This window comes from Budorcas taxicolor, chromosome 12 (assembly GCF_023091745.1).
Source record: "Budorcas taxicolor isolate Tak-1 chromosome 12, Takin1.1, whole genome shotgun sequence".
Classification (NCBI taxonomy): Eukaryota; Metazoa; Chordata; class Mammalia; order Artiodactyla; family Bovidae; genus Budorcas; species Budorcas taxicolor.
In genome coordinates, this window is record NC_068921.1 from 69,768,498 (window position 1) to 69,793,409 (window position 24,912).

Below are 24,912 nucleotides of genomic sequence, written 5' to 3' on the forward strand. Positions count from 1 at the left end.
CACTAATACTATACTAATAATTTTCTAACTTCTCAAAAGAATCTGTTTTTAGAAACTTTAGAGCATCTCGTGCCTCTCATGGTTGGCAGGCTGTGAACAATCACATGTGGCCAGACAAACCTGTCAGGTAGGCTAGAGAGCCATCAGACGAGCTTGTGGACTGAAACACTCTTGTCATGCCCAGGAGATTTATTAACTTAGGAGAGTCCTAAGTTAACTTTTTCCAGAGAAAGGTGGTCAGGGATAGCCCCCCATAATGTCAGAAGTGTAGGTGAAAGCATGATGCAGTAAGGTAGGCAGACTCTGGTTTTTGGGGTAGCTGCCCAAGAATCTCCAGGAGGACCCCTGAGGCTTGATCCCACCTTTGCGTATTGTCAGGCCTCCTTCCTCATGACCTTTGCCACCGGCGGGATTCCTCACGCTGGCTCCCGGCATCACCACTTCTGATGTACACAGTACATGGTAGCAGACAACTGAATAAGTGGGTGGGGCAGGTACACTTCAGTTACTTTGGCCCCCTCAGACTCAAAGAGATTAGCAGCTTTGGACCAAAGAGATTGTACTTCACTTGACAATTCTGGTATAAGATATTCCTTTAGAATTCCTATGCATTGTTTGCTCACATCTGTTAAACTGGGAAGCATAAATAGTTTTAACAGGATCTAGAATTGTGGTAGAATCTTAGAGATCCTGCCCAGCTAGTATACTCAACACAATGGCTGTGTCATCCACACATCTAGTTAAGATTCTCGGCACATCATTGAATTCACCAGGGGAATGAGGCCATGATAAGAAACTAAGTCATAGCTGGATTTTAAACCAACAGCCTCATAGTGGGCAGCTGGATTGCTGGCTGATCCTCTGGTCCTAAAGCAACAAAGCAAGTGAATGCTGACACAGCCACTGCACTCCCTCCTGAGCTTCCTCCAGTTATAAGCCAATTTGAATCCTTATCCTTACCATGAGACTTCTGCTTCCTCTTTTCTCTATATAGTTTTGAATAACTCCATGGGTTTTTAACTGGTCCAAAAATGTCATCTGTGCTTCTATATCCCATAACAAACTCATCTAAGTTTGTTTTTACCATTAACAGAGCTCCCTGATCCAACAACCTCGGTGGCATTTTAAGGTGATACATAACTTTTCAGTATGTTTGATGCACATGTTGTCTTAATGCCAGATGTGCTAAAGCTGTCTTTTAATGCAATAGGAATTTCATCTAAATGCCCCAGTGAGTGACCTTTCTTATATCTTTTCTCTGATTCTTCAATTTGCTCTAAGACCACCTTCTTCTGATACAGTAACTTAGTCTTCTTGATAAAGGAGAGCTATCTTTGACAGAGCTCAGTTGGAGTAACCTTGCCTTGTTCTAGTGCCACAGAAACTTCTTGGAGGGTCCAATCCAATGTGGTCCTTGTGCCCTGCCTGCCACCACCAGGGCCTGGTGACAAAGGAGGAACAATTGTTCTTTTGAAGTAGACGGTGGTTATCAAATTTGTAGCTTTATGGCACAATAGGTAAGGGTGTAAAGGATTTGAAGGCTTTTTATGAGGTTTAGGGTAGTAGGTTACTATTCACGTCAATTTTCTTTTTTGAACATCATCACATGCTTGTTTCAGTTGTCCCCTGTGTTGGTTAGTATTCTGTGCCTGTAGGTCCTAGAATCGTGCATGGTAAAGCTACTTTTCACAGAAATATATTTTGTTTTTCACTCATGCAAGAAACCTTGTAAGGCTTTGTATCTGTTTTCTGGGGCTGCCATAACCAAGTACTACAAAGCAGGTGGTTAAAACAACAGCAATTTATTGTTTCCCAGTTGTGGAGGTTGGAAGTCTGAAATCAAGGTGTCAGCAGGGTCACTGATCCCTCTGAATTCTGGTCACAGGGAAAATCTTTCTTTACCTCTTCTAGATTTTGGTGGTTGCAGGCAAACCTTGGGTTCCTTGGTTTTTAACTGCCACCACTCCAGTTTCCGTTTTCTTCAGGTGGCTGTTTTCTGCTTGTGTTGGTCTCTGGGTCTCCTTATAAGGACATCAGTCATATTGGATTCAGGGTGACCCCTACTCCAGTATGACTGCATCTTAATCAGACCCTCCCTAATTCCAAATAAAGTCACGTTTTGATGTAACTGGAGTTCCTAGATAGGACTTCAGCATATCTTTTGGGAGAGGGATATAATTTAACCTGAAACAAGCTCCATGGCTAGTATGATCCTCCATGATGTCAAATGCATTGACCTTGACCATGCTGGCAACCTCCAAGGCTCAGGCCATGCGGTGGAGAAAGGTCCTGGTTGTTGTCACCCTCCACTGGACCTGGATTTAGTCACATGGCTGCTCCTATCTGCTCAGGAGGCTGGAGAGAGAGGGCCTCTTTCCAGGTTGCCATGTACAGCTAAAACCCAAGGTTTTGTTAGCACGGAAGAAAGAGAGCAGGTTTTGAGGACAGCCAGTAGTCTCTGCTACATGTTCATACTACTCGGGTGTGGGGGTGGGAGTGGTCTCTGTTATTCAATTTCTTTCACACTGTGTCTTTTCCCATTGAATTATTTCTAGCATTTAAAGGGTAACAGGGAGTTTCCTGTAAAGTTATATTAGTTTTCTAATGATTTTCAAGACTTTATTTTTCAGCCAAATTGCAATGAATAGTTTCTATTAATAATTGGTGTGGAAAATAGCAAGAAGTGGAAGAAGTGATCATTCTGCTGAGGAGGAGAGGAATTTGACTAAGGAGCAGAGACAAGTGTTTGTGAAAAGATGCTTGTGAAAAGTAAGAAAGAGATAGAGACTTAATAGCATTATCTTTTATGAATGACGATTTAATGATAGTTAGTGACAAGCAGTGATAGGGATTTGTACACAGGAGGAGGAAAGCAGAGTAAGGCTTTCATTCAGAGTTTCTTCCATAGGTCTTATGTTCCCAGTCTGTCCTTTGCCACCTGATTGCTGAAGGCCTGGGAATGACCTTCCTCTCTGTGTTCCCAGCAGTGTTGCATGGTGCTTGGAACCTGGTGGGATTCAGTAAATATTTATGGAATCATTTTCTGTCAAACTTGTGTGTATTGTTAATGACACAATAAAAATGTCCCAGATCTTGATATTGTTGTATTGTTCAAATTTGGAGACATATTTGTTCTTTAAAGGGGAGCCAGTATACTTGTTAAGAAAGTTACAAAGATAGCTCCATGGCCTGGAACTCTTTGTGTGTGTGTGTGTGTGTGTGTGTGTGTGTACATATATACACACTATAAGCTGTATGTGTATACTGTATGTGCTACACTATATGGTATAATAGTTTATACTACATATTATTTAGTATTTCTAATGACCTAACACATAGTAACAGAGAAGGCAATGGCAACCCACTCCAGTACTCTTGTCTGGAAAATCCCATGAATGGAGGAGCCTGGTGGACTGCAGTCCATGAAGTCACTAAGAGTCAGATATGACTGAGCGACTTCACTTTCACTTTTCACTTTCATGCATTGGAGAAGGAAATGGTAACCCACTCCAGTATTCTTGCCTGGAGAATCCCAGGGACGGGGGAGCCTGGTGCGCTGCTGTCTATGGGGTCACACAGAGTTGGACACGCCTGAAGGGACTTAGTAGCAGCAATACATGATGAAATACAGTTGTAAAATATATTGCAAATTCCATGGAAGCAATTATTTTGCTTGTGCTTTGTTCCTATAGTTTAAACAATCTGTGTTTTTCCTTTTTCTATAGAACTTTCTGTTACTTGATGAGCTACCACAGTGCAATCATCAGCTGCCATCAGACGGTAAAACAATTGTGAACATGCAAGATTTCACTGCTTTTTGGGATAAGGTAACAAATCCTTAATTTCACGATTGTGACTGCTAACGGATAACTGTGACATAGGTTTATTGGAGGATTTTGAGATTTTACACATGATACAAAATGTGACTTGCCCATTTACCATGGAAGTATGTTATAAAAATTCTGAATCAGGAATGAGGTTTGCAATTAATAGAGATTAAAAATAAAGGTGGTTGTTTTGAGGCACTAGCCTGCAGTCTTCTTGGTGTGCCAGCTCCCCAATTAAAGTCTTTTCCTAGCCTCAAAACCGTGTCTCTCAGATTCATTGCCTATCATGCAGTGAGCAGAGTGACGTTGGACTTGGGAACAATTTGGCTTAGCCAGCCAGGAGCCTTGCTGCTCGTGGCTAGCTGGCACCAATCAGGGAATATTGGAGCAAGACCCTAGCAGCTGCTGGGATCGTTTGTCCTGAGGTTCTTTTCTTCAAGATTCCCTGAAGAGGTGCCAACTGCTCTCAGAGACTGACTATTGAGACAAGGAACTGACAAACTTCTAGAGTCTACGGACTCAATTTTGGTTGTAGGGTAAGTCTACCCAATTTGATAGCTGGTTCAACTGGTTCACTTGTTTTGTGTGTCGTTTTGTGTTAAGAGCCGATGGGCTGGATTTTGAAGGGTAAGTTGCTCTGGTGTGCACACTGGAAACATTTTTCCCCTTAATCTGGGCTTTTCCTTTACAGGACAAGCTAATTTGGTTGGGTACCCACTTACAGAGGGGAGGTATTGTTGGACTCTACCCTGAACCAGTTCATTGGGAACTAATTCTCATGGGGCAAGCCCACCATAGCTCATATGTAGGGTAAATTTATTTACCTGATTTGGGAACTGGTTCATTTGGAACCAGTTCATTTGGGAGCTAGTTCTTGTGGGAGTGGGTAACCTAGATAGAATTAGTTCATTTGTTTTATAGGGTAAATTTATTTACCTTATCGGTGGCTAGTTCATCTATATGCATTGATGCTGGAATCTGTCTTGTACCATTTTTGTTGGAATTTGTCTGCATCTTTTGTGTTTTGGTGTTTTTAAGCTTGCAAAAATGGGAAATATTTCATCTGTCCTGAAGGAAAGATCTTTGGGGTGCATATTAGATAAGTTAGGATCAAAAAAAGCAATGACCTCTGTATGGCTCACAAACAATTGTTAACAGTCAGAAGTGCTTTACAAAGGAAAGGAATGCTCTGGTAATGAACATGCCTGGGGGGCTCCCTTGGACTTGAGGCATCCAATTTTAATTTCCCCTACAGGAACTCCGGAGAAAGAAATGGCAAACCACTGTGGTATTCTTGCTTGGAGAATTTCATGGACAGAGGAACGTGGTGGGCTACAATCCATGTAATCACAAAGAGTCAGACGCGACTGAGACTAACACTTACTAACAATGAAAATAAAGTCAGCCCAAGGCATTTGACATATTATTATTTACCTCACTTTCAAAAGAACTTTCAAAGGATTATCCTATTTTGAACTTAAAGTAAATGCATTTATAATATTAGAATTTGTAGGACTGAAGAGACAAAATGCTGAGGTATAGAAGGGGTTAACTAAAAAATACACAATCAGTTGTTAGAGACCAGAGAGAGACTTTGGATACAGTCAGTATATGTTTTATATCTTAATGTTATCAAATATCTTATTACATAGTGTGAGTGATTTGGATCTTTGCTGTGGGGTAGGGTGGGAGCTCCTCTGTCTTAAGCTTTTGGATGGTTCTGGCTACTTTGGTGGCAGCCAGGGGCAGGAGGAGAGAGCAGGTGGGCATAGTGAGTACCAGTGATTCCAAGTTGAAGGGTTGTACTGTGTGGCAAGCTGGCAGGGAGAATTGGTGAAATCACAAAGATTTCCCAGCACTTGGTTTATTTCTGAAATTTAGCAAATAGGAAAAACAATAGGGACCACTCTCCAAAAGTTCTCAAGTTTGCGCTCCCAGTGCAGCCGCATTACAGACAACTGAAAGTCTCCTCCCACCTCCGGCTTTATAGTTCTTTGTGCACATCCTCCTGTATCTGTGAATTAATCAGGAGACCCAAACCTGTGGCAGGGGATGGGGGATTCCATGCAGGAAATTAGTTACATAGGAGATGAAAGATCAAAAAAGGGCAAAGCAGTGGTGGATGAGGCAGCTCAGTGATTAGCAAAGGCAGGAAGCTGCTCCCACCCCAGGACTGGAAGGACTCAGGGAGGAGACACCTCTACCAGAGAGTCCACCCTCCAGAGCAGAGTCCAGGAGCCTGGCTGCTGTCAGAGTGGGGACCACAGAGCAAATGTCCAGGCTCTGTAGACTCCTCCTGTCTTTCATGCCAGTGACAATGTTGTGCCACCTGCATTGTGTTCACCTACTTCTGACTCAGCACCTTCCATCTCCACCAACAAAAAAGTAGTATGTTCTATGTTAATATACAGAACAAATATATACAACCACATCCCTACACCTTTTGTACATGGGAACTTATACAAGGGGCCTGACCCACCCTACCTTAATAGACTAGATATGCCTCCTGCTTGGTATTTCTTGTCATAATCCACTTGAAGCATTTATGGAAAGCACCACTAAAATTCCATTATGATGTTAACTTTATGTGATTGTTGGGCACATACTTTGTATGTTGTTTTTTAGTTGCTAAGTTGTGTCTCTTTGTGACCCCATGGACTGTAGCCCACCAGGCTCCTCTGTCTGTTGGGATTCTCCAGGCAAGAATACTGGAGTGGGTTTCCATGCCCTCTTCCAGGGGATCTTCCCAACCCTGGGATCAAACCCAGGTCTCCTGCATTGCAGGTGGATTCTTTACCTTTCGAGCCACCGTATGACCAATTAACAAATTTCTCTTGTATCAAACTATGCAACATTATAAACTAAGATGTTTTGTTCTTCTTCCAAGAACATTCAAGAACATGTTCTTAGACTTCTGTACAACTTGCATAATTGTACAGAACACCCTATTGTGTTGTCCTGGACTTGCCTATGGAAAGACTGTGCACCTTGGCAGCGTCATTAGTAGTTAGGGGCTGTCAAGTTAGGTCATGGGTGAGAGGACCCTTGGGAGGGAAAAAGTCAAAGACATTGGAAGTTTTGAAGAGAAACTAAGTCTTAAGCCTCTGCTGGGTTGGGAGGCAGGAGATAGATATGAGCTCTAATTGGCTCCCCTGGACAGCCAGGTGGACAGGTTGGGGATGGTCTCATGGACACAAGTCTTATTCATGAAATGATGGGAATTGATCTCAATCTCTAATCTTTAAAGTGTATTTGAGGTTATCTCCAACTCTCCATGGGCCAGGGGTTTCAAACTGTTCTCACACAGAGTGGGGACTCAGCTGATGATCTTTGTTGAGTCAGCGGTCCCCTGAGCCTGAATAACCATGAGGGAACATCAGTCAGTTAAGTTCAGTTCAGTCGCTCAGTCGTGTCCGACTTTTTGTGACCACATGAATTGCAGCAGCCTGGCCTCCCTGTCCATCAGCAACTCCCGGAGTTCACTCAAATTCACTTCCATCGAGTCAGTGATGCCATCCAGCCATCTCATCCTCTGTCATCCCCTTCTCCTCCTGCCCCCAGTCCCTCCTAGCATCAGAGTCTTTTCCAATGAGTCAACTCTTCGTGTGAGGTGGCCAAAGTACTGGAATTTCAGCTTCAGCATCATTCCCTCCAAAGAAATCCCAGGGCTGATCTTCAGAATGGACTGGTTGGATCTCCTTGCAGTCCAAGGGACTCTCAAGAGTCTTCCCCAACACCACAGTTCAAAAGCATCAATTCTTTGGCGCTCAGCTTTCTTCACAGTCCAACTGCGGGAACATACCCAGTACCGATGGGCTTCGAGTGCTGCCACCTTCTGGTTGTGGCAGAGCAGTGCCTGATCCCGAAGCCTGAACAGGGAGGGAACTCAGTGTGTGGCCCTGATAGACTTTGAGATCTGCAGACAGGAATCTGATGTTTGTATTTTGTAGTCTTAACCAAGTGAAAAGTAGTAAAATAGGAACCCTAAGTGTCAGGCAAGAAGAAAGGAGTGGATAAGCTTAAAAATGTTTCTCATGTATTAAAATTTAGTTTCTTCTTGATAAGTTCAGTTCAATTCTGTTCAGTGGCTCAGTCGTGTCTGACTCTTTGTGACCCCATGGACTGCAACATTCCAGGCCTCCCTGTCCATCACCAACACCCAGGGCTTGCTCAATCTCATGTCCATCGAACCAGTGATGCCATCCAACCATCTCATTCTCTGTCGTCCCTTCTTCTCTTGCCTTCCTTCTTTCCTAGCATCAGGGTCTTTTCCAGTGAGTCAGTTCTTCACATCAGGAGGTCAAAGTATTGGAGCTTCAGCTTCAGCATCAGTCCTTCCATTGAATATTCAGGACTGATTTCCTTAGTCTGGTTGGATCTCCTTGCAGTCCAAGGGACTCTCAAGAGTCTTCTCCAACACCACAGTTCAAAAGCATCAATTCTTTGGTGCTCAGCTTTCTTTATAGTTCAACTCTCACGTCCATACATGACTACTGGAGAAACCATAGCTTTGACTAGATGCATCTTTGTCAACAAAGTAACGTCTCTGCTTTTTAATATGCTGTCTAGGTTTTTCATAGCTTTTCTTCTGCTTTATATTATTTGTAATACCTATAACATCTGGTATAATTTGGTGATTAAAAGTAATTGTTGTTTTAGCAAGTGACTGTTCCATAATCAGTTCAGTTATTTCCAGAGGAATTTTTCACTTAGAAGATTTTCTAAACTTTTAATCTAGATCCTGTTCCTTTAGTCTTTCAGGCATTTTGCTAATCACATGTGATCACTCTCTTAAGAAAAACAAAAAAACTAGCAGTTACTGAGAAGTTTTCTTAATACTTAGTATATGTAAATGTATGTATGTATATATACATACCTGTAAATCTCTTTACCTTAGAACTTACAGATTACTCAGAAATACAACTTGTGAATGGCATTATGAGTACTCTGTTGTTTGCTCTTGTGTTGGATTGTACATGCAACAGCACATCTATTTTTTTTTTTTTTTTTTAACAGAAGTACTTTGTTATCCCTGTTTAGCCAGGTCAGGTAATGCATGTGATAGGTGTAAAATTTAGGGCTAGGGCTATCACTGTAACCCATGATGTCATACTTTACACCTATTCCCTTTTTTGTTTTTGTTGGTTTTGGTGTTAAGTTAGAGCTCTAGTGAGATTAGAGCCTTGATTGCCTTTTACAGAAGTTTTTTTTTATGGTTGGCTAAAAAGTTTCTTTGGTTTTTAAGTAAAAATAAAAGACACAGGTTTAATTTTCACCAAGAACTTTTCAGTTTTTCACAATTTTGGGTTAAATTTTTATTTGCTATTTATGACCATGTAAATATCATTAACTGCTAGGAAAAGTAGTATGCAATGATTACTTTTTTTTTCATGAAAGTTCCTCCTACCCTTCTGAAATTTATCTATTTTTCATTTGATTAGTTTATATATATAAAACCATCAATAATTCTTCTTTCCTAATTCAGCTGCTTGTCAGTACTGTTTTCCATGTGGCCAAAGGACATGGGTAGTCTTCCTAATTTAACTTTTCCTGGAGCCCTCTCTCAGAGTTCTTGTTGCTCTGGTTGATTGTCACCAAGAACTTGATTGAACAGCACTGTTGTGTTCTCCTACCTACTACCATTTTCCAAGCAACTGCATAATTTCATCTTTTCAATTATTTTAATCTTTGTGAGCAAAGAACTGTTCTAGATACCTTTTACAGTTTTTCAGGGAATTGAATTTTTTCCATTAAAATAATTTTGTAAAGACTGAAATAAATGGAAGTCCAAACGTACAATGTCTGGTGAATACGGGAGATCAGTCAGAACTTCTCAGCCAATCTGTAACAGTTTTTTGCCTGGTCATCAAAGAAACATGCAATCTTGTGTTATCCTGATGGAAGATTATGCATTTTCTGTTGACTAGTTCTGGATGCTTTTCATAGAGAGCTGCTTTCAATTGGTCTAATGGGAGCAGTACTTGTTGGAATTAATCATTTGGTTTTCTGGAAGGAGCTCATAATAGAGGATCCCATTGCAATCCCACCATATACACAACATCACCTTCTTTGGATGAAGATTAGCTTTTGGTGTGGTTGGTGGTGGTGCATTTCGCTTGCCCGAAATCTATTCTGTTCCACAATATTGTACAGTATCCATTTTCTATCACCTGTCACAATTTGTTTTAAAAATGGAATGTTTCTGTTACATGTAAGTGGAAAACTGCCTGAAGAAATATGGTCAAGAAGGGTTTTTTTTGCTTAACTTCTGTGAGACTCAAATATCAAAGTGATTAACATAACCAAGCTTGTGCAAATGATTTCCATTCAATACTTGAATGAAATATTTGAATATTTTGAGTACGTCAGCTGTCTCCTGTGTGGTATAGCATCATTTGTTCTCAATGTCTTGATGTGATCTCTATCAACTTCAACTGGCATACCTAATAGTAGAGCATTGTCCAACAAGAAATATCCAGCACGAAACTTTGCAAGCCCCTTTTGACACATTCGTTCAGTCACAACATATTCTCCATACACTGCACAAATCTTTTTCTGCATTTCAGTTGCATTTTTACCTCTCTTGAAATAGTAAAACATAATGTGCCAAAAATGTTGCTTTTTTATTTTAATATTAAAATGGCTACACAAAAATTCACCAATTTTGAAAAGTTTTTTAAAATGCATGCTTATATGACAGCTGTCGTAATACAATCTTAATGACATTGTTTTGAATAAAGTTAGACAACTTAGTGTTACTAGAGCCATCTTACAGAAAAAACTGAACAGACTTTTTGGCCTACCCGTATCAAGAATGGCTTCTTTATATAAAGTGCTCCTTTGCTTGCTGAGCATTACTGAGATTCTTTCTTTATCAAGTGAAAATGGAGCAATTAGTGGAGATTCAAATTATTTAAAGGGCCAGGTCTGCCACATACCTATGTAGCTCCCTTGTGGAGATTAATGAGATTAATCAATTAGATGAGATTAGTCAATTAAAGCCAAGGGTCATAGTGAAAAACATAAATGATTAAAAAACTTCACATACTGGATACTCTATAAAGTATATTATTTTAATAAGTTAATATGCATCATGAATTTTTCACTTCACTTCATGCAGGTGCCTTGTCCTTTCACCTACTTAAAATCTGTGGGTGCCTAAGGGAACTAAAGCTGCTTCAAACTCCCAAAGAGATATGATTGGATGAAAAGGCCTCCAGGACAGGATGTCTTAAAATAGGCAGGAGAAAATTTGGGTTAATTTGCATGTCAATGAATATTATATTATTTTCTCCATTTTCTGTAGCATTTGGCTTTACTTTATTGAAATGGGTATGTTTTTATAAACTTTAATTTGCAGGAATTAAGAACCCCAACACTACAAGGCCTTTCCTTTACTGTCAGACCTGGTGAACTGTTAGCTGTGGTAGGACCTGTGGGCGCCGGAAAGGTAAGTTGTGTTGCCTTTTGGCAGCTTGATGCAACACTATAGTCCGTATTAAATTCTCAGAGTTGAGCCCAAAGCTGTGTGTACAATGTTTGTTTGTTTTTTCAAACAGGATAGTTTATTGACATTGAATAATAGTAAAATAATTACAGTGAAACCCATCTCTGCATTGCCTCAGTTTTGGTCCCACACTTCTATCTTGATTCTCAGAAAGTTTTACATGTACACAGTGTATTGATTCCTTATAATTTATAATGTCATATAAAAGATATTTGGTAAGGATTGCAGTGAGTGCCATGAAACTTGCTGAGAAGAACATGGAGAGGCCTGGCATAGTTTTCTCATGGGCACAGGAGTCCTGGACAGTCATTGGAGGACCCAGGGACCTTCTGAGCCAAAGTGTAAGTTCATTCCACAGAGGGATCTATAAAGATTTACCCTCTTGAGAAGTTTTTGTTGATGGTCATACTTATGAAATCTCCATGATGATTATAGTCCCTATCTTTCAGCTCATTAAAAATGCTATTCTATTGTCTTAGGTTTACATTGTTTTAATAAGTCATCCATGGTCATTCTTTTTTTTAAATTTATTTTTCAATTGGAACATAATTGCTTCACAATGTTGTGTTAGTTTCTGCTGTACAACAACCTGACTCAGCTGTAAGTATGTCTATATATATATATATATATATATATATATATATATATCCCCTTGCTCTTGAGCCTCCCTCCCACCCTCCCCCAATCCCACCCTTTTAGGTCATCACAGAGCACTGAATTGAACTCCCTGTGCTATATAAGCAGCTTTCTGTGCTGAGCTGTGCTTAGTCACTCTGTTGTGTCCAACTCTTGGACTGTAGCCTGCCAGGCTCCTCTGTCCATGGGGATTCTCCAGCAGGAATACTGGAGTGGGTTGCCATGCTGTCTTCCAGGGGATTGAACCCAGGTCTCCCTCCTAAAACAAGAACAATATGATGTTAGGAAGTGTTCTAATTTCATTATTTTACATGTAGCTGTCCAGTTTTCTCAGCATCACTTATTGAAGAGACTATCTTTTCTCCAATGTATATTCTTGCCTCCTTTGTCAGAGATAAAGGTGCTCATAGGTGCATGGATCTATCTCTGGGCTTGCCATACTGTTCCATTGATCTGTATTTCTATTTTTTTGTGCCAGCACCATACTGTCTTGATTACTATAGCTTTTTAGTATAGTCTGAAGTCAGAGAGCTTGATTCTTCCAGCTCTGTTTTTTTTTTTTTTTCCTTTTCTTCTCAAGATTATCTTGGCTATTTAGGATCTTTTGTGTTTCTAAACAAATTGTAAAAATTTTTGTTCAAGTTCTGTGAAAAATGCTGCAGGAGACCTGGGTTTGATCCCTGGGTCGGGAAGATCCCCTGGAGAAGGAAATGGCAACCCACTTCAGTATTCTTGCCTGGAGAATCCCATGGACGGAGGAGCCTGGTAGGCTACAGTCCACAGGGTTGCAAAGAGTCGGACATGACTGAGCGACTTCACCTTCACCTTCTCAAGATTATCTTGGCTATTTGGGATCTTTTGTGTTTCTAAACAAATTGTAAAAATTTTTGTTCTAGTTCTGTGAAAAATGCTATGGATAATTTGACAGGGATTGCACTGAATCTGTATATTGCTTTGGGTAGTATAATCATTTTCACAATATTGATTCCTACAATCCAAGAACACAGTGTATCTATTCATGTCATCTTTGATTTCTTTCATCAGTGTCTTACAGTTTTCTTCATTTTGGTCTTTTGTCTCCTTAGGTAATTTTTTCCCTAAGTATTTTATTCTTTTTGATACAATGATGATTGGGATTATGTCCTTAATTTTTCCTTCTGATTTTTTGTTGCTAGTAACACAATTTTTTTTCCCTTTGAGAAAGATCTTTATTAGTTTTATTGGCAAGAAGATAGAACTTTCCTTCAATATCCATTGCAAGAATGTCTGCTTCTGGTTTACTTCTTTGTTGTTGTTGTTGTTGTTTTTGCTGCACCTGTGAGGTATGTGGGATCTTAGTTCCCCAACTAGGGATCAAAACCATGCACCCTTCAGTGGAAACACTGAGTGTTAACCACTGTACCAGCAGGGAAGTCCTGCCAATGGTTTTCTTACTGGGGAAGGACTTTTCTTTGACTTTTCATGCTACTATAAGCAAAACAGTTTTAACTAGATGTATCTAGAACAGCATTTCTCTAGGTGTGTTCCATGAAACTTTTATTTTACAAGAAGGTATCATGGCCACAGAAATCTGGATAAACACACATTATGTTTTCCTTCTTGGTGCTTCATGTTGTACAGTCGGAAACAGCTTGTTGGGAATTTGGACATCTCATTAAAGGAAGTTATTTATGTGACAGCTATTCAGGATGGACAGAGACATGGGGACTTCCTTTTCATTACAGTGGCCCTTCCAGGAAGTCTGGAGGTTGCAAAGGCTCTTCCAGGAAGCTCTGAGCATTTCCTCACGTGACTTGACTTGGTCCCACCAGTGCATGTGTAGTGAAGGTGCAGCCATGTGCTGGAGCTAGAGATTTGGACATGAGCAAGACCCTGATGCCTCTGCCCTGCAGAGGCAACCAGGTTCCTGGGTGAGACAGATACACAGGCAGATTATTTCAGCTTAGTGTGATGTGGACACAGACATACCACATTTATGTGTTGTTAAAGATTTGAAGTAAATATGCAGCTGTCAGTTCAGTTCAGTTCAGTTGCTCAGTTGTGTCTGACTCTTTGCGCCCCATGGACTGCAGCATGCCAGGCCTTCTTGTCTATCACCAACTTCCGGAGTTTACTCAAACTCATATCGATTGAGTTGGTGATGCCATCCAACCATCTCATCCTCTGTCTTCCCCTTCTCCTCCCGCCTTCAATCTTTCCCAGCATCAGGGGTTTTTCAAAAGAGTCAGCTCTTCGCATCAGGTGGCCAAAGTATTAGAGTTTCAGCTTCAACATCAGTCCTTCCAATTAATATTCAGGACTGATTTCCTTTTGGATGGGCTGATTGGATCTCCTTGCAGTCCAAGGGATTCTCAACAGTCTTCTCCAACACCACAATTCAAAAACATCAATTCTTTGGTGCTCAGCTTTCTTTATAGTCCAACTCTCACATCCATACATGACTAAAGGAAAAACCATATCCTTGACTGGATGGACCTTTGTTGGCAAAGTAATGTCTTTGCTTTTTTAATAAGCTGTCTAGGTTGGTCATAACTTTTCTTCCAAGGAGCAAGTGTCTTTTAATTTCATGGCTGCAATCACCATCTGCAGTGATTTTGGAGCCCCCCAAAATAAAGTCTAACACTGTTTCCCCCTCTATTTGCCATGAAGTGATGGGACCAAATGCCATGATCTTAGTTTTCTGAATGTTGAGTTTTAAGCCAACTTTTTCACTCTCCTCTTTCACTTTCATCAAGAGGCTCTTTAGTTCTTCTTCACTTTCTGCCATAAGGGTGGTGTCATCTGCATATCTGAGGTTATTGATTATTTCTCCTGGCAATCTTGATTCCAACTTGTGCTTCATCCAGTCCAGCATTTCTCATGACGCACTATGGCATGTAAGTTAGATAAGCAGGGTTACAATATACACCTTTGATGTACTCCTTTGCCTGTTTGGAACTAGCATCTGTACTTGGTCTGAAACAACAAAATGTGGAAATCTAGATGTGAGATGTGTACACAAGACAATGATGATTTCCTCAAGGATGGACTTTTGCTCTTTGGACACAACTCACTTCAGAGTCCTCTTAATAATAATATTTGGATATATTCTTCACATGTAGCTTTTTAATAATAAGTGTTTGTCAAGTAAAGGATACCTGGATGCAGAAACAACTACACTAAACATTGGATTCATGAAATACACATTCTGCTGGGCTGCTCTGCTAGTTAAGAATGTTTAGCATTCTTAGCTAGTCTTTTCTGAGTATAATTATTCATTTGGGTGAAACTCTGAGCAGTTTAGGTTCTTATAGTATTATATTAATGTTCCTTATCAACCATTAGTTTCCCGTGGACCAATAGGGTTATTTCATTTTATTTATTTATTTTTTTCACAATTGCCAGGGCTCTACTTCATTCTGTTCTAAATGAAAGGGTTCTATAGTGTATGAAGTATGACTGTGGGGTCTGCTGTGCTACAGGTCTTGTTCTATCCTGAGTGCTGCCTGTTCATGTGTGTGTGTTGCCGTCTGTTTCAGTCCTCTCTGTTAGGCGCTGTGCTGGGGGAGCTGCCCCCGAGCCAGGGGAAGGTCAGCGTGCACGGGAGGATTGCGTATGTTTCTCAGCAGCCCTGGGTGCTCTCAGGAACTGTGAGAAGTAACATTTTATTTGGGAAGAAGTATGAAAAGAAACGATATATGAAAGTTATAAAGGCTTGCGCTTTGGAAAAGGTGAGTAATGACTTTTGAATTGCATATACTCATATTTCAAATAATGATAGTGTTGGTTTAAACTACAGAGTTTGTTAAAATTTTGTTTCAAATTTTGAAAGATTTCTGGGTAAATAAACACATGTAACCCAGCTGTTTCAATGTCAATGTGATAGCAGCACTTACAGAATGCCTTTAGAAAGTAGTGGGTGGTTTAATTTTATAATGTTTTATTCACTTTTAAATTTCTTTCTTTAATGAATGATTACCAAAATTTGCAGAAATAGTGTAGTGTAATGAACACTCATGTACCCACCCCCAGCTTTAGCCAAGATTAGCTGGTGGCCAGTCTTGCTACATCTCTACTCCTGCCCCCTGCCAGCCCTACCTTGACCCCAGAGTATTCTGAAGCAGATCCTAGACCTCAGATTAGTTCATCTATAAACACATCATTAGTTTTCTCTACAAGATAGGATAGCCTTTGGGAAAAAAAATTACCACACATTTCACCTGAAAAATAGCTAAAATTCTTGAATACCATCAAGCTTCTAGTCTGTGTTTACAGCTCCATTTCAGTCTCTAGGTTTCCCTCTCCACTTCATTTTTGACTTGTAGTTTATTCTTTAAAGAAAATGGAATGCTTTAACATTTCCTTTTAATACTGTATCTTTTACTATGGAGAAGTTGTTTTCAGGAATGGCACTGAATTTCACAGGAAATGGCAAGATGAAATGTTTATCTGTACATTGGGATATAAATTAGTGAATCATGAAAACTAAACTTACCTGATAGGAAAATATAATTTGGCAAAAAGAAAGAAAAATTTAAATACTGATAAATAATATGTTACTCTCTTGGGTTAGAAAAATCAGTGAACAACAATGTTAAAGGGCTTCCCCTGGGGTCTGTTTAGTGCAGTCTGGACATCTGACTTCTTTATACTGTGAAGAAAAGGCTGGGACAGACTTTCAAAGGTGTGAGGTTGAAGGCTCCAGACCCACTTTCTGAGAAAATAGTAACTTTGCTTGGACAGTGGCTTGAATTTCATAGATTGTATCAGGTGAGTGCTGTTACATGATGATGTGGACAAACAGAATTGCTTGTTTAATTCTTGTTTCTTTCTCCTGGGTTGTTGTTAATGGATGATTGTGCTTTTTTAGAAATGATGTCAAGTTAGCAACAGTGAACTAGATTTTTATTAAATGATGTACATACTGTGTAAGAAAAATAAGAGGGAAAGCAAATGTAAGACAGTGAGATAATAGCTCTCATTTATTGAGTCCTTGTGCCAGTCTGTTTTCTGTGTATCACTCACACATGCACACATGTACACATATAAAAAGAAATAGGAGTTATGAATCTTTTACCAGTGTCTTTGAGGTTACCACTTCATTTTATAGTTGGTAAAATTGAGGCTTGGCAAGAAGAAATAACTCACCTCAACACTGGCAGCTCAGGTTCAGAGCTATTTCAGCAGGACTCTAGACTCCACAGTGCCATGCTACCTTTCAATTGAGGAAGTTTATCAGGAACAACATATTAAAATAATTGGGTGATTTATGAAAGTGGGATGGGAAATAAATAGATTTCAGACATTTCATAAGAAATAGGTTAATAATTACCTTAATCAAGTTAAATTTTTGATGTCCAGGTTAGGCTCCAAAGACCCAGGCCACTGTGTGGCTGTTTCTTTTATGACCTTGCCTTTCTGGAAAGCTCAGCCTTATCTTTCTTCCCACACTTGAGCATCTTTGGAGAAGAGCAGGTACTGGGACAGTGGCTGCCATTCGGTATTTTCTATGGGAGCCAATACTTTGCTGCAGCCACATGGGGTTACTGGACCAGTAATGCGGGCAGTGTCATGGGGCTTCACCCAGCCTAGGGCATGTGTGCAGCACAGACTCTGGTGGGAAGGGGCCCTGCAGGACTGGCTTGCACAGTGATTCTTCTGTATGTGATGTGACGTTTATGAACATGGACTGCTCTCCTGTTTTCTGTGTGGTTGGGACATGGAATTGGGGCCCCTTGTGTCCATTTCCTCCTTGGCAGGAAGGGAGGAATCGGAGAGCAGAGTTCTGACCCCAGCTTTGTCACTTGCTCACTGTCATTCTGGACATATCCTGTTTCCTGCCTGGACCTCTGATGTATCTGAAGCAAAACAAGGACTCTGGATCAGAGGATATCCAGGAGGTTTTGTTTCTGCTCTGAAATGTCATCTGTGACTATGATTAGCAAGAGGTCAGCAAGGTTTTTACACCTGGGAACCACCTAATGAGACTCTTTGCTTATCTTTTTTGGAATCCCTGTATCAGTGGATGGGCATAACACTTTCATAGATAATAGGGGTGTCCTAGAACTATTTTGGCCTGTAGTTACAGAAACTGTATGTGTAGTAGAAAAGGCTTGGCTTTTGGAGAGAAACAATCTTAGTTATTAACTCTGGGTGTTTATCTCAATTTCTTTTCTTATTGAATGCAGGGAGAGATGGGATTATTGTAAACATTACAGGTCGTGCATGTGGAATGCAAACTTGCCAGTGTTTGAGTAAATGGTAGCTATTTTTACTATTATAGCCCTTTTATCTGCAAATATACATACATATAAATAAAGATTTCTCCTCACTGTTTTCCCTAACCCCACTGCCCCCAAATCCTGGAAGAAAAAATGGAAAAAAGAGTAAATTTTCTTGTATTACATATGTTAATTACAACATGATATATTATCCTAGATTTAATTGAAGTAAACATTTAAGTTCATTGAGCTGAAAACATTTCTATTAATATGATAAAATAGGGAGAAATGAAGTAATCACAGTGGCAACATCAATTCAGACTGATGACATCAACTTCAAGGCTCAGGAGTCAGAGGCTCAGGAATTGATCTGTTTCTCTGTTTGCTAGGTGTGTGATTCTTCATCTGTAAAATAGAGATAATAATACTATCAACCTCATAATGTTGTTTTGAGGATGAAATGCAGGAATGATTTTAAAGCACCTGATTGCTAGGGACATAACAGGCACTTCATAAATGTTAGAATAATTTTGAAAAAATTAGCTCTTAATTATAAGCTCAGTTTTTGGTAAAAAACATCCATAAAATATGACATATAAGAAAGAAGGTATTTGACTATTTAACTTCCATTATTTAAATTTATATTTATGTAAGTGCCCTATATATAGTACATTATGTAAAGGCATTCCTCAGAGCAGTGATGTGACCTCACTTAGTCTCAGTTTCCCCATCTGTGATGGGGGGCCAGTACTTCCTGTGCAGCTTGTTGTGAGGATTAGAGATAAACAGCATTGGGGTCCACCACAGATCTTACCCTCCAGGAGCTGAGAGACACCATGTGCATGTGTACAAATGATGGACCAAATAAGACAGGTACTTCATGAGAGATGAGAGATGTAAACAGAACCTTAGGAAACCAGCAGGAAGAGATGAGTCCAGGATGGGTTCATGGGAGAGTGTGTTTGGGCTGAGCCTGGGAAGATGGGCAAGATATTGACAGGCCATGAGAGGAAGGGCAATCCCAATTGGAAGAAAAGCTGTAAGAAAGGCAAGACATCTGCCGTTTGACTCTGGAACCCAGCCTTCCTCTGTCAGGGCCTCATTTATGGTTTCAACAGTCTACTGTGTGGTGTTTCTACACTAAGTCTCCACCATCAGTGAAGGGCTCTTCGTGTTCTTCTGGATGGATGGCATCAAGAATCAGCAGCACCATTTCCTAGTTTGCCTCTAGTTTGTGTGTCTGCTGTTCAGTGAGAATTGGTTAAATTTAACTAACAGGAAAATAACATGAATAAGAACACCTTCCTGTCAGTGGAAGGAACTGTAATATATGCTCAACTCAGGCTTTTCCCTTTAACCTAATTAGAAAATGGTGGCTTGGAATTAACCTGACTTGGATTTTACTTCAAATCCTCTGAAATATTTTTCCTGTCTGTGGTGTGTCCATGAATAATTGTCAGAGTAATTGTCATGCTAGCAAAGTAATGCTCAAAATTCTTCAAGCCATGCTTCAATAGTATGTGAACCATGAACTTCCAGATGTTCAAACTTGATTTAGAAAAGGTAGAGGAACCAAAGATCAAATGGCCAATGTCCGTCGGATCATCAAAAAGGCAAGAGAGTTCTAGAAAAACACCTACTTCAGCTTTATTGACTACACCCAAGCCTTTGATTGTGTGGATCACAACAAACTGTGGAAAGTTTTTCAAGAGATGGGAATGCCAGACCACCTTACTTGCCTACTCAGAAATCTATATGCAGGTCAAGAAGCAACAGTTAGAACTGGACCTGAAACAATAGACTGGTTCCAAATTGGGGAAGGAGTATGTCAAGGCTATATATTGTCATCCTGCTTATTTAACATATATGCAGAGTATATCATGCGAAATGCTGGGCTGGATAAAGCACAAGCTGGAGTCAAGATTGGAGGGAAAAATATCAATAACCTCAGATATGCAATGACATCATCCTTATGGCAGAAAACCCCAAGGAACTAAAGAATCTCTTGACAAAAGTGAAAGAGGACAGCCAAAAATTTGGCTTAAAACTCAACATTCAAAAAAAGAATGTCATGGCATCTGGTCCCATAGCTTCATGGTAAATAGATGGGGAAACAATGGAGACAGTGAGAGACTTTATTTTTCTGGGCTCCAAAATCACTGCAGATGGTGAATGCAGCCATGAAATTAAGACACTTGCTCCCTGGAAGAAAAGCTATGACCAACCTAGATAGCATATTGTAAAGAAGAGACATTACTTTGCCAACAAAGGTCCATCTAGTCAAAGCTATGGTTTTTCCAGTAGTCATGTACGGATGTGAGAGTTGGACCGTAAGGAAAGCTGAGCACCAAAGAATTAATGCTTTTGAACTGTGGTGTTGAAGAACACTCTTGTGAGTCCCTTGGACTGCAAGGAGATCAAACTAGTCAATCCTGAAGGAAACTAGTCCTGCATATTAATGGGAAGGACTGATGCTGAAGCTGAAACTCCAATACTTTGGCCATCTGATGCAAAGAACTGACTCATTGGAAAAGACCTGATGCTGGGGAAGATTGAAGGCAGGAGGAGAAGGGGATGACAGAGGATGATATGGTTGGATGACATCACCAACTCAATGGACATGAGTTTGAGCAAGCTCTGGGAGTTGGTGATGGATAGGGAAGCCTGCATGCTGCAGTCCATGGTGTCGCAAAGAGTCAGACACGACTGAGCGACTGAACTGAATTGTCAGAGTCAATGATGTACTCGAAGTCCTCCCACCAGACCTGGAGAGAGAGAGCTTGTTTCTTATGCCCTGACTGTGCTAAATGAAGGAGTGGATTCAGGTGCCTTTTCTAGAGCGTGATTGAAATTGCTGTGCTACAATTTGGTGCTGTTTTGAGAAAGAAATGAAAACAATGTAAAACCAAAGCATAAAACCTAAGTGGAACAGTTTGTGAAGACTGTTAACAGTGAAACAGAGGCCAAGTAAACAGTGTGTGTGTGTGAGGCTGGGAAACTATCTTAAAATGACCTGTTGTTTTTCATTAAAACAAAAGCTTGAGATGATAATTTCTGAGCTCCACAAAGAAAGATGGTGAAATAATGAATTTCCACAACAGAGCTATTGCTGCCCTTCATTGGACGCACTCCAGTTTAAGCTTTGAATGAGCAGGGAACCTGTGTGCCTGTATGTCTTTGTGGCTGTCAGGGAGGGTTATGATGGAGACAGTCTCTTTCTTTTTCTTTTGGTCACATACTTTGCATATTGTGATCCACACTATGAACGGAGTCCCATTGTTGCCTTGATGTGAAAATAGGCCTCAGTCACCAATAGCAAGTTACAATCAATTTATGTCCTTTTTTTTATTTATGGAAGGTGTTCATATGTGTATTTTGATTCTCACAGCATCATTGAGTTTAGTGACTCTTGTTTCTGCAGCGCATTCTGTAGAAGAGGAAAGTGAGACTTAGGGAAATCAGAAAAATTATTATCCTGGAGACCCTATTGTGCCACTTGCTTTCTGCCCAAATTTGCTAAAATAGAGACAAAAGAGGGCTTTATGTGCAGAAAGATACTGCTGGGCATCATAGATTGATGCCTGATGGGTGTAGTAGATAACAAACTCCCTCAAACTCTGTTTGTCTGTGCCAGGATCTGTCTAGTGGTAATTACAGGCAATTCAAGATTTGTAATATAATACTGTGTAACATAAACATTGGTTGTTATCTTGTCATTTCAGGATGTTCTTATTATCTTCCCCTACCCCCACCAGGTACTCTGATTTGTCTATTTAGTTCTTTTTTTATTTTCCAGAAGCAGTTAACTTTTATTTATTTATTTTTCTGATTTATATATTTATTTATTAAAAAAATTTAAATTTATTTTTAATATTTTTACTTTAAAATAGTGTATTAGTTTTGCCATACATTGACATGAATCCACCACAGGTGTACATGAGTTCCAAACCCTGATCCCCCCTCCCACCTCCCTCCCCATATCATCTCTCTGGGTCATCCCAGTGCACCAGCCGTAAGCATCCTGTATCCTCTATCAAACCTAGACTAGTGATTCGTTTCTTACATGATATTATATATGTTTCACTGCCATTCTCCCAAATAATCCCACCCTCTCCCTCTCCCATAGAGTCCAAAAGACTGTTCTATACATCTGTGTCTCTTTTGCTGTCTCACATACAGGGTTATCATTTCCATCTTTCTAAATTCCATTTATATGTGTTAGTATACTATAATAGTGTTTTTCTTTCTGGCTTACTTTACTCTGTGTAATAGGCTCCAGTTTCATCCACCTCATTAGAACTGATTCAAATGTATTCTTTTTAATGGCTGAGTAATACTCCATTGTGTATATGTACCACAGCTTTCTTATCCATTCATCTGCTGATGGACATCTAGGTTGTTTCCATGTCCTGGCTATTATAAACAGTGCTGTGATGAACATTGGGGTACATGTGTCTCTTTCAATTCTGGTTTCCTCAGTGTATATGCCCAGCAGTAGGATTTCTGGGTCATAAGGCAGATCTATTTGTAGTTTTTTAAGGAATCTCCACACTGTTCTCCATAGTGGTTGTACTAGTTTGCATTCCCACCAACAGTGTAAGAGGGTTCCCTTTTCTCCACACCCTCTCCAGCATTTTTTGCTTGTAGACTTTTGGAAAGCAGCCATTCTGACCAGGGTGACACGGTACCTCATTGTGGTCTTGATTTGCATTTCTCTGGTAATGAGTGATGTTGAGCATCTTTTCATGTGTTTGTTAGCCATCCGTATGTCTTCTTTGGAGAAATATCATTTAGTTCTTTGGCCCATTTTTTGACTGGGTCATTTATTTTTCTGGACTTGAGCTGTATAAGTTGCTTGTATATTTTTGAGATTAGTTGTTTGTCAGTTGCTTCATTTGCTATTAATTTCTCCCATTCTGAAGGCTGTCTTTTCACCTTTCTTAGAGTTTCCTTTGTTGTGCAGAAGCTTTAATTTTAATTAGATCCCATTTGTTTATTTTTGCTTTTATTTTCAGTATTCTGGGAGGTGGGTCATAGAGGATCCTGCTGTGATTAAGTGTTTTGCCTATGTTCTCCTCTAGGAGTGTTATAGTTTCTGGTCTTACATTTAGATCTTTAATCCATTTTGAGTTTATTTTTGTGAATGGTGTTAGAAAGTGTTCTAGTTCATTCTTTTACCTGTGGTTGACCAGTTTTCTAGCACCACTTGTTAAAGAGATTGTCTTTAATCCATTGTATATTCTTGCCTCCTTTGTCGAAGACAAGGTGTCCATAGGTGTGTGGATTTATCTCTGGGCTTCCTATTTTGTTCCATTGATCTATATGTCTGTCTTTGTGCCAGTACCATACTGTCTTGATGACTGTGGCTTTGTAGTAGAGCCTGAAGTCAGGCAGGTTGCTTCCTCCAGTTCCATTCTTCTTTCTCAAGATTGCTTTGGCTATTCGAGGTTTTTTGTATTTCCATACAAACTGTGAGGTTATTTGTTCTAGCTCTGTGAAAAAGACCGCTGGTAGCTTGATAGGGATTGCACTGAATCTGTAGATTGCTTTGGTAGTATACTCATTTTCACTATATTGATTTTTCTGATCCATGAACATGATATATTTCTCCATCTATTAGTATCCTCTTTGATTTCTTTCATTAGTGTTTTATAGTTTTCTATATAAAGGTTTTTAGTTTCTTTAGGTAGATATATTCCCATGTATTTTATTCTTTTCGTTGCAATGGTGAATGGAATTGTTTCCTTAATTTCTTTTCCTCAGTTCAGTTCAGTTCAGTTCAGTCACTCAGTCGTGTCCGACTCTTTGCGACCCCATGAATTGCAGCACGCCAGGCCTCTCTGTTCATCACCATCTCCTGGAGTTCACTCAGACTCATGTCCATCGAGTCCGTGATGCCATCCAGCCATCTCATACTCGGTCGTCCCTTTCTCCTCCTGCCCTCAATCCCTCCCAGCATCAGAGTCTTTTCCAATGAGGCAACTCTTTGTATGAGGTGGGCAAAGTACTGGAGTTTCAGCTTCAGCATCATTCCCTCAAAAGAAATCCCAGGGTTGATCTCCTTCAGAATGGACTGGTTGGATCTCCCTGCAGTCCAAGGGACTCTCAAGAGTCTTCTCCAACACCACAGTTCAAAAGCATCAATTTTTCGGCACTCAGCCTTCTTCACAGTCCAACTCTCACATCCATACATGACTACTGGAAAAACCATAGCCTTGACTAGACGGACCTTAGTTGGCAAAATAATGTCTCTGCTTTTGAATATACTATCTAGGTTGGTCATAACTTTTCTTCCAAGAAGTAAGCATCTTTTAATTTCATGGCTGCAGTCACCATCTGCAGTGATTTTGGAGCCCCCCCAAATAAAGTCTGACACTGTTTCCACTGTTTCCCCGTCTATTTCCCATGAAGTGATGGGACCAGATGCCATGATCTTCGTTTTCTGAATGTTGAGCTTTAAGCCAACTTTTTCACTCTCCTCTTTCACTTTCATCAAGAGGCGTTTTAGCTCCTTTTCACTTTCTGCCATAAGGGTCTATCATCTGCATACCTGCGGTTATTGATATTTCTCCCGGCAATCTTGATTCCAGCTTGTATTTCTTCCAGTCAAGCGCTTCTCATGATGTACCCCTCATATAAGTTAAATAAGCAGGGTGACAATATACAGCCTTGATGTACTCCTTTTCCTATTTGGAACCAGTCTGTTGTTCCATGTCCAGTTCTAACTGTTGCTTCCTGACCT

The 24,912-nt window shown here is 40.1% G+C and overlaps 1 protein-coding gene across 1 annotated transcript in view; it reads left to right on the forward strand.

The window, feature by feature from the left end:
* Positions 1-24,912, forward strand: part of LOC128057588 (ATP-binding cassette sub-family C member 4-like) — a 286,799-nt gene that overhangs the window by 137,161 nt on the left and 124,726 nt on the right. The window contains exons 9-11 of the mRNA XM_052650036.1: positions 3,726-3,827; positions 11,188-11,277; positions 15,489-15,680. Coding sequence (XP_052505996.1) covers positions 3,726-3,827; positions 11,188-11,277; positions 15,489-15,680 — 384 coding nt within the window. The remainder of the gene's footprint in view (positions 1-3,725; positions 3,828-11,187; positions 11,278-15,488; positions 15,681-24,912) is intronic.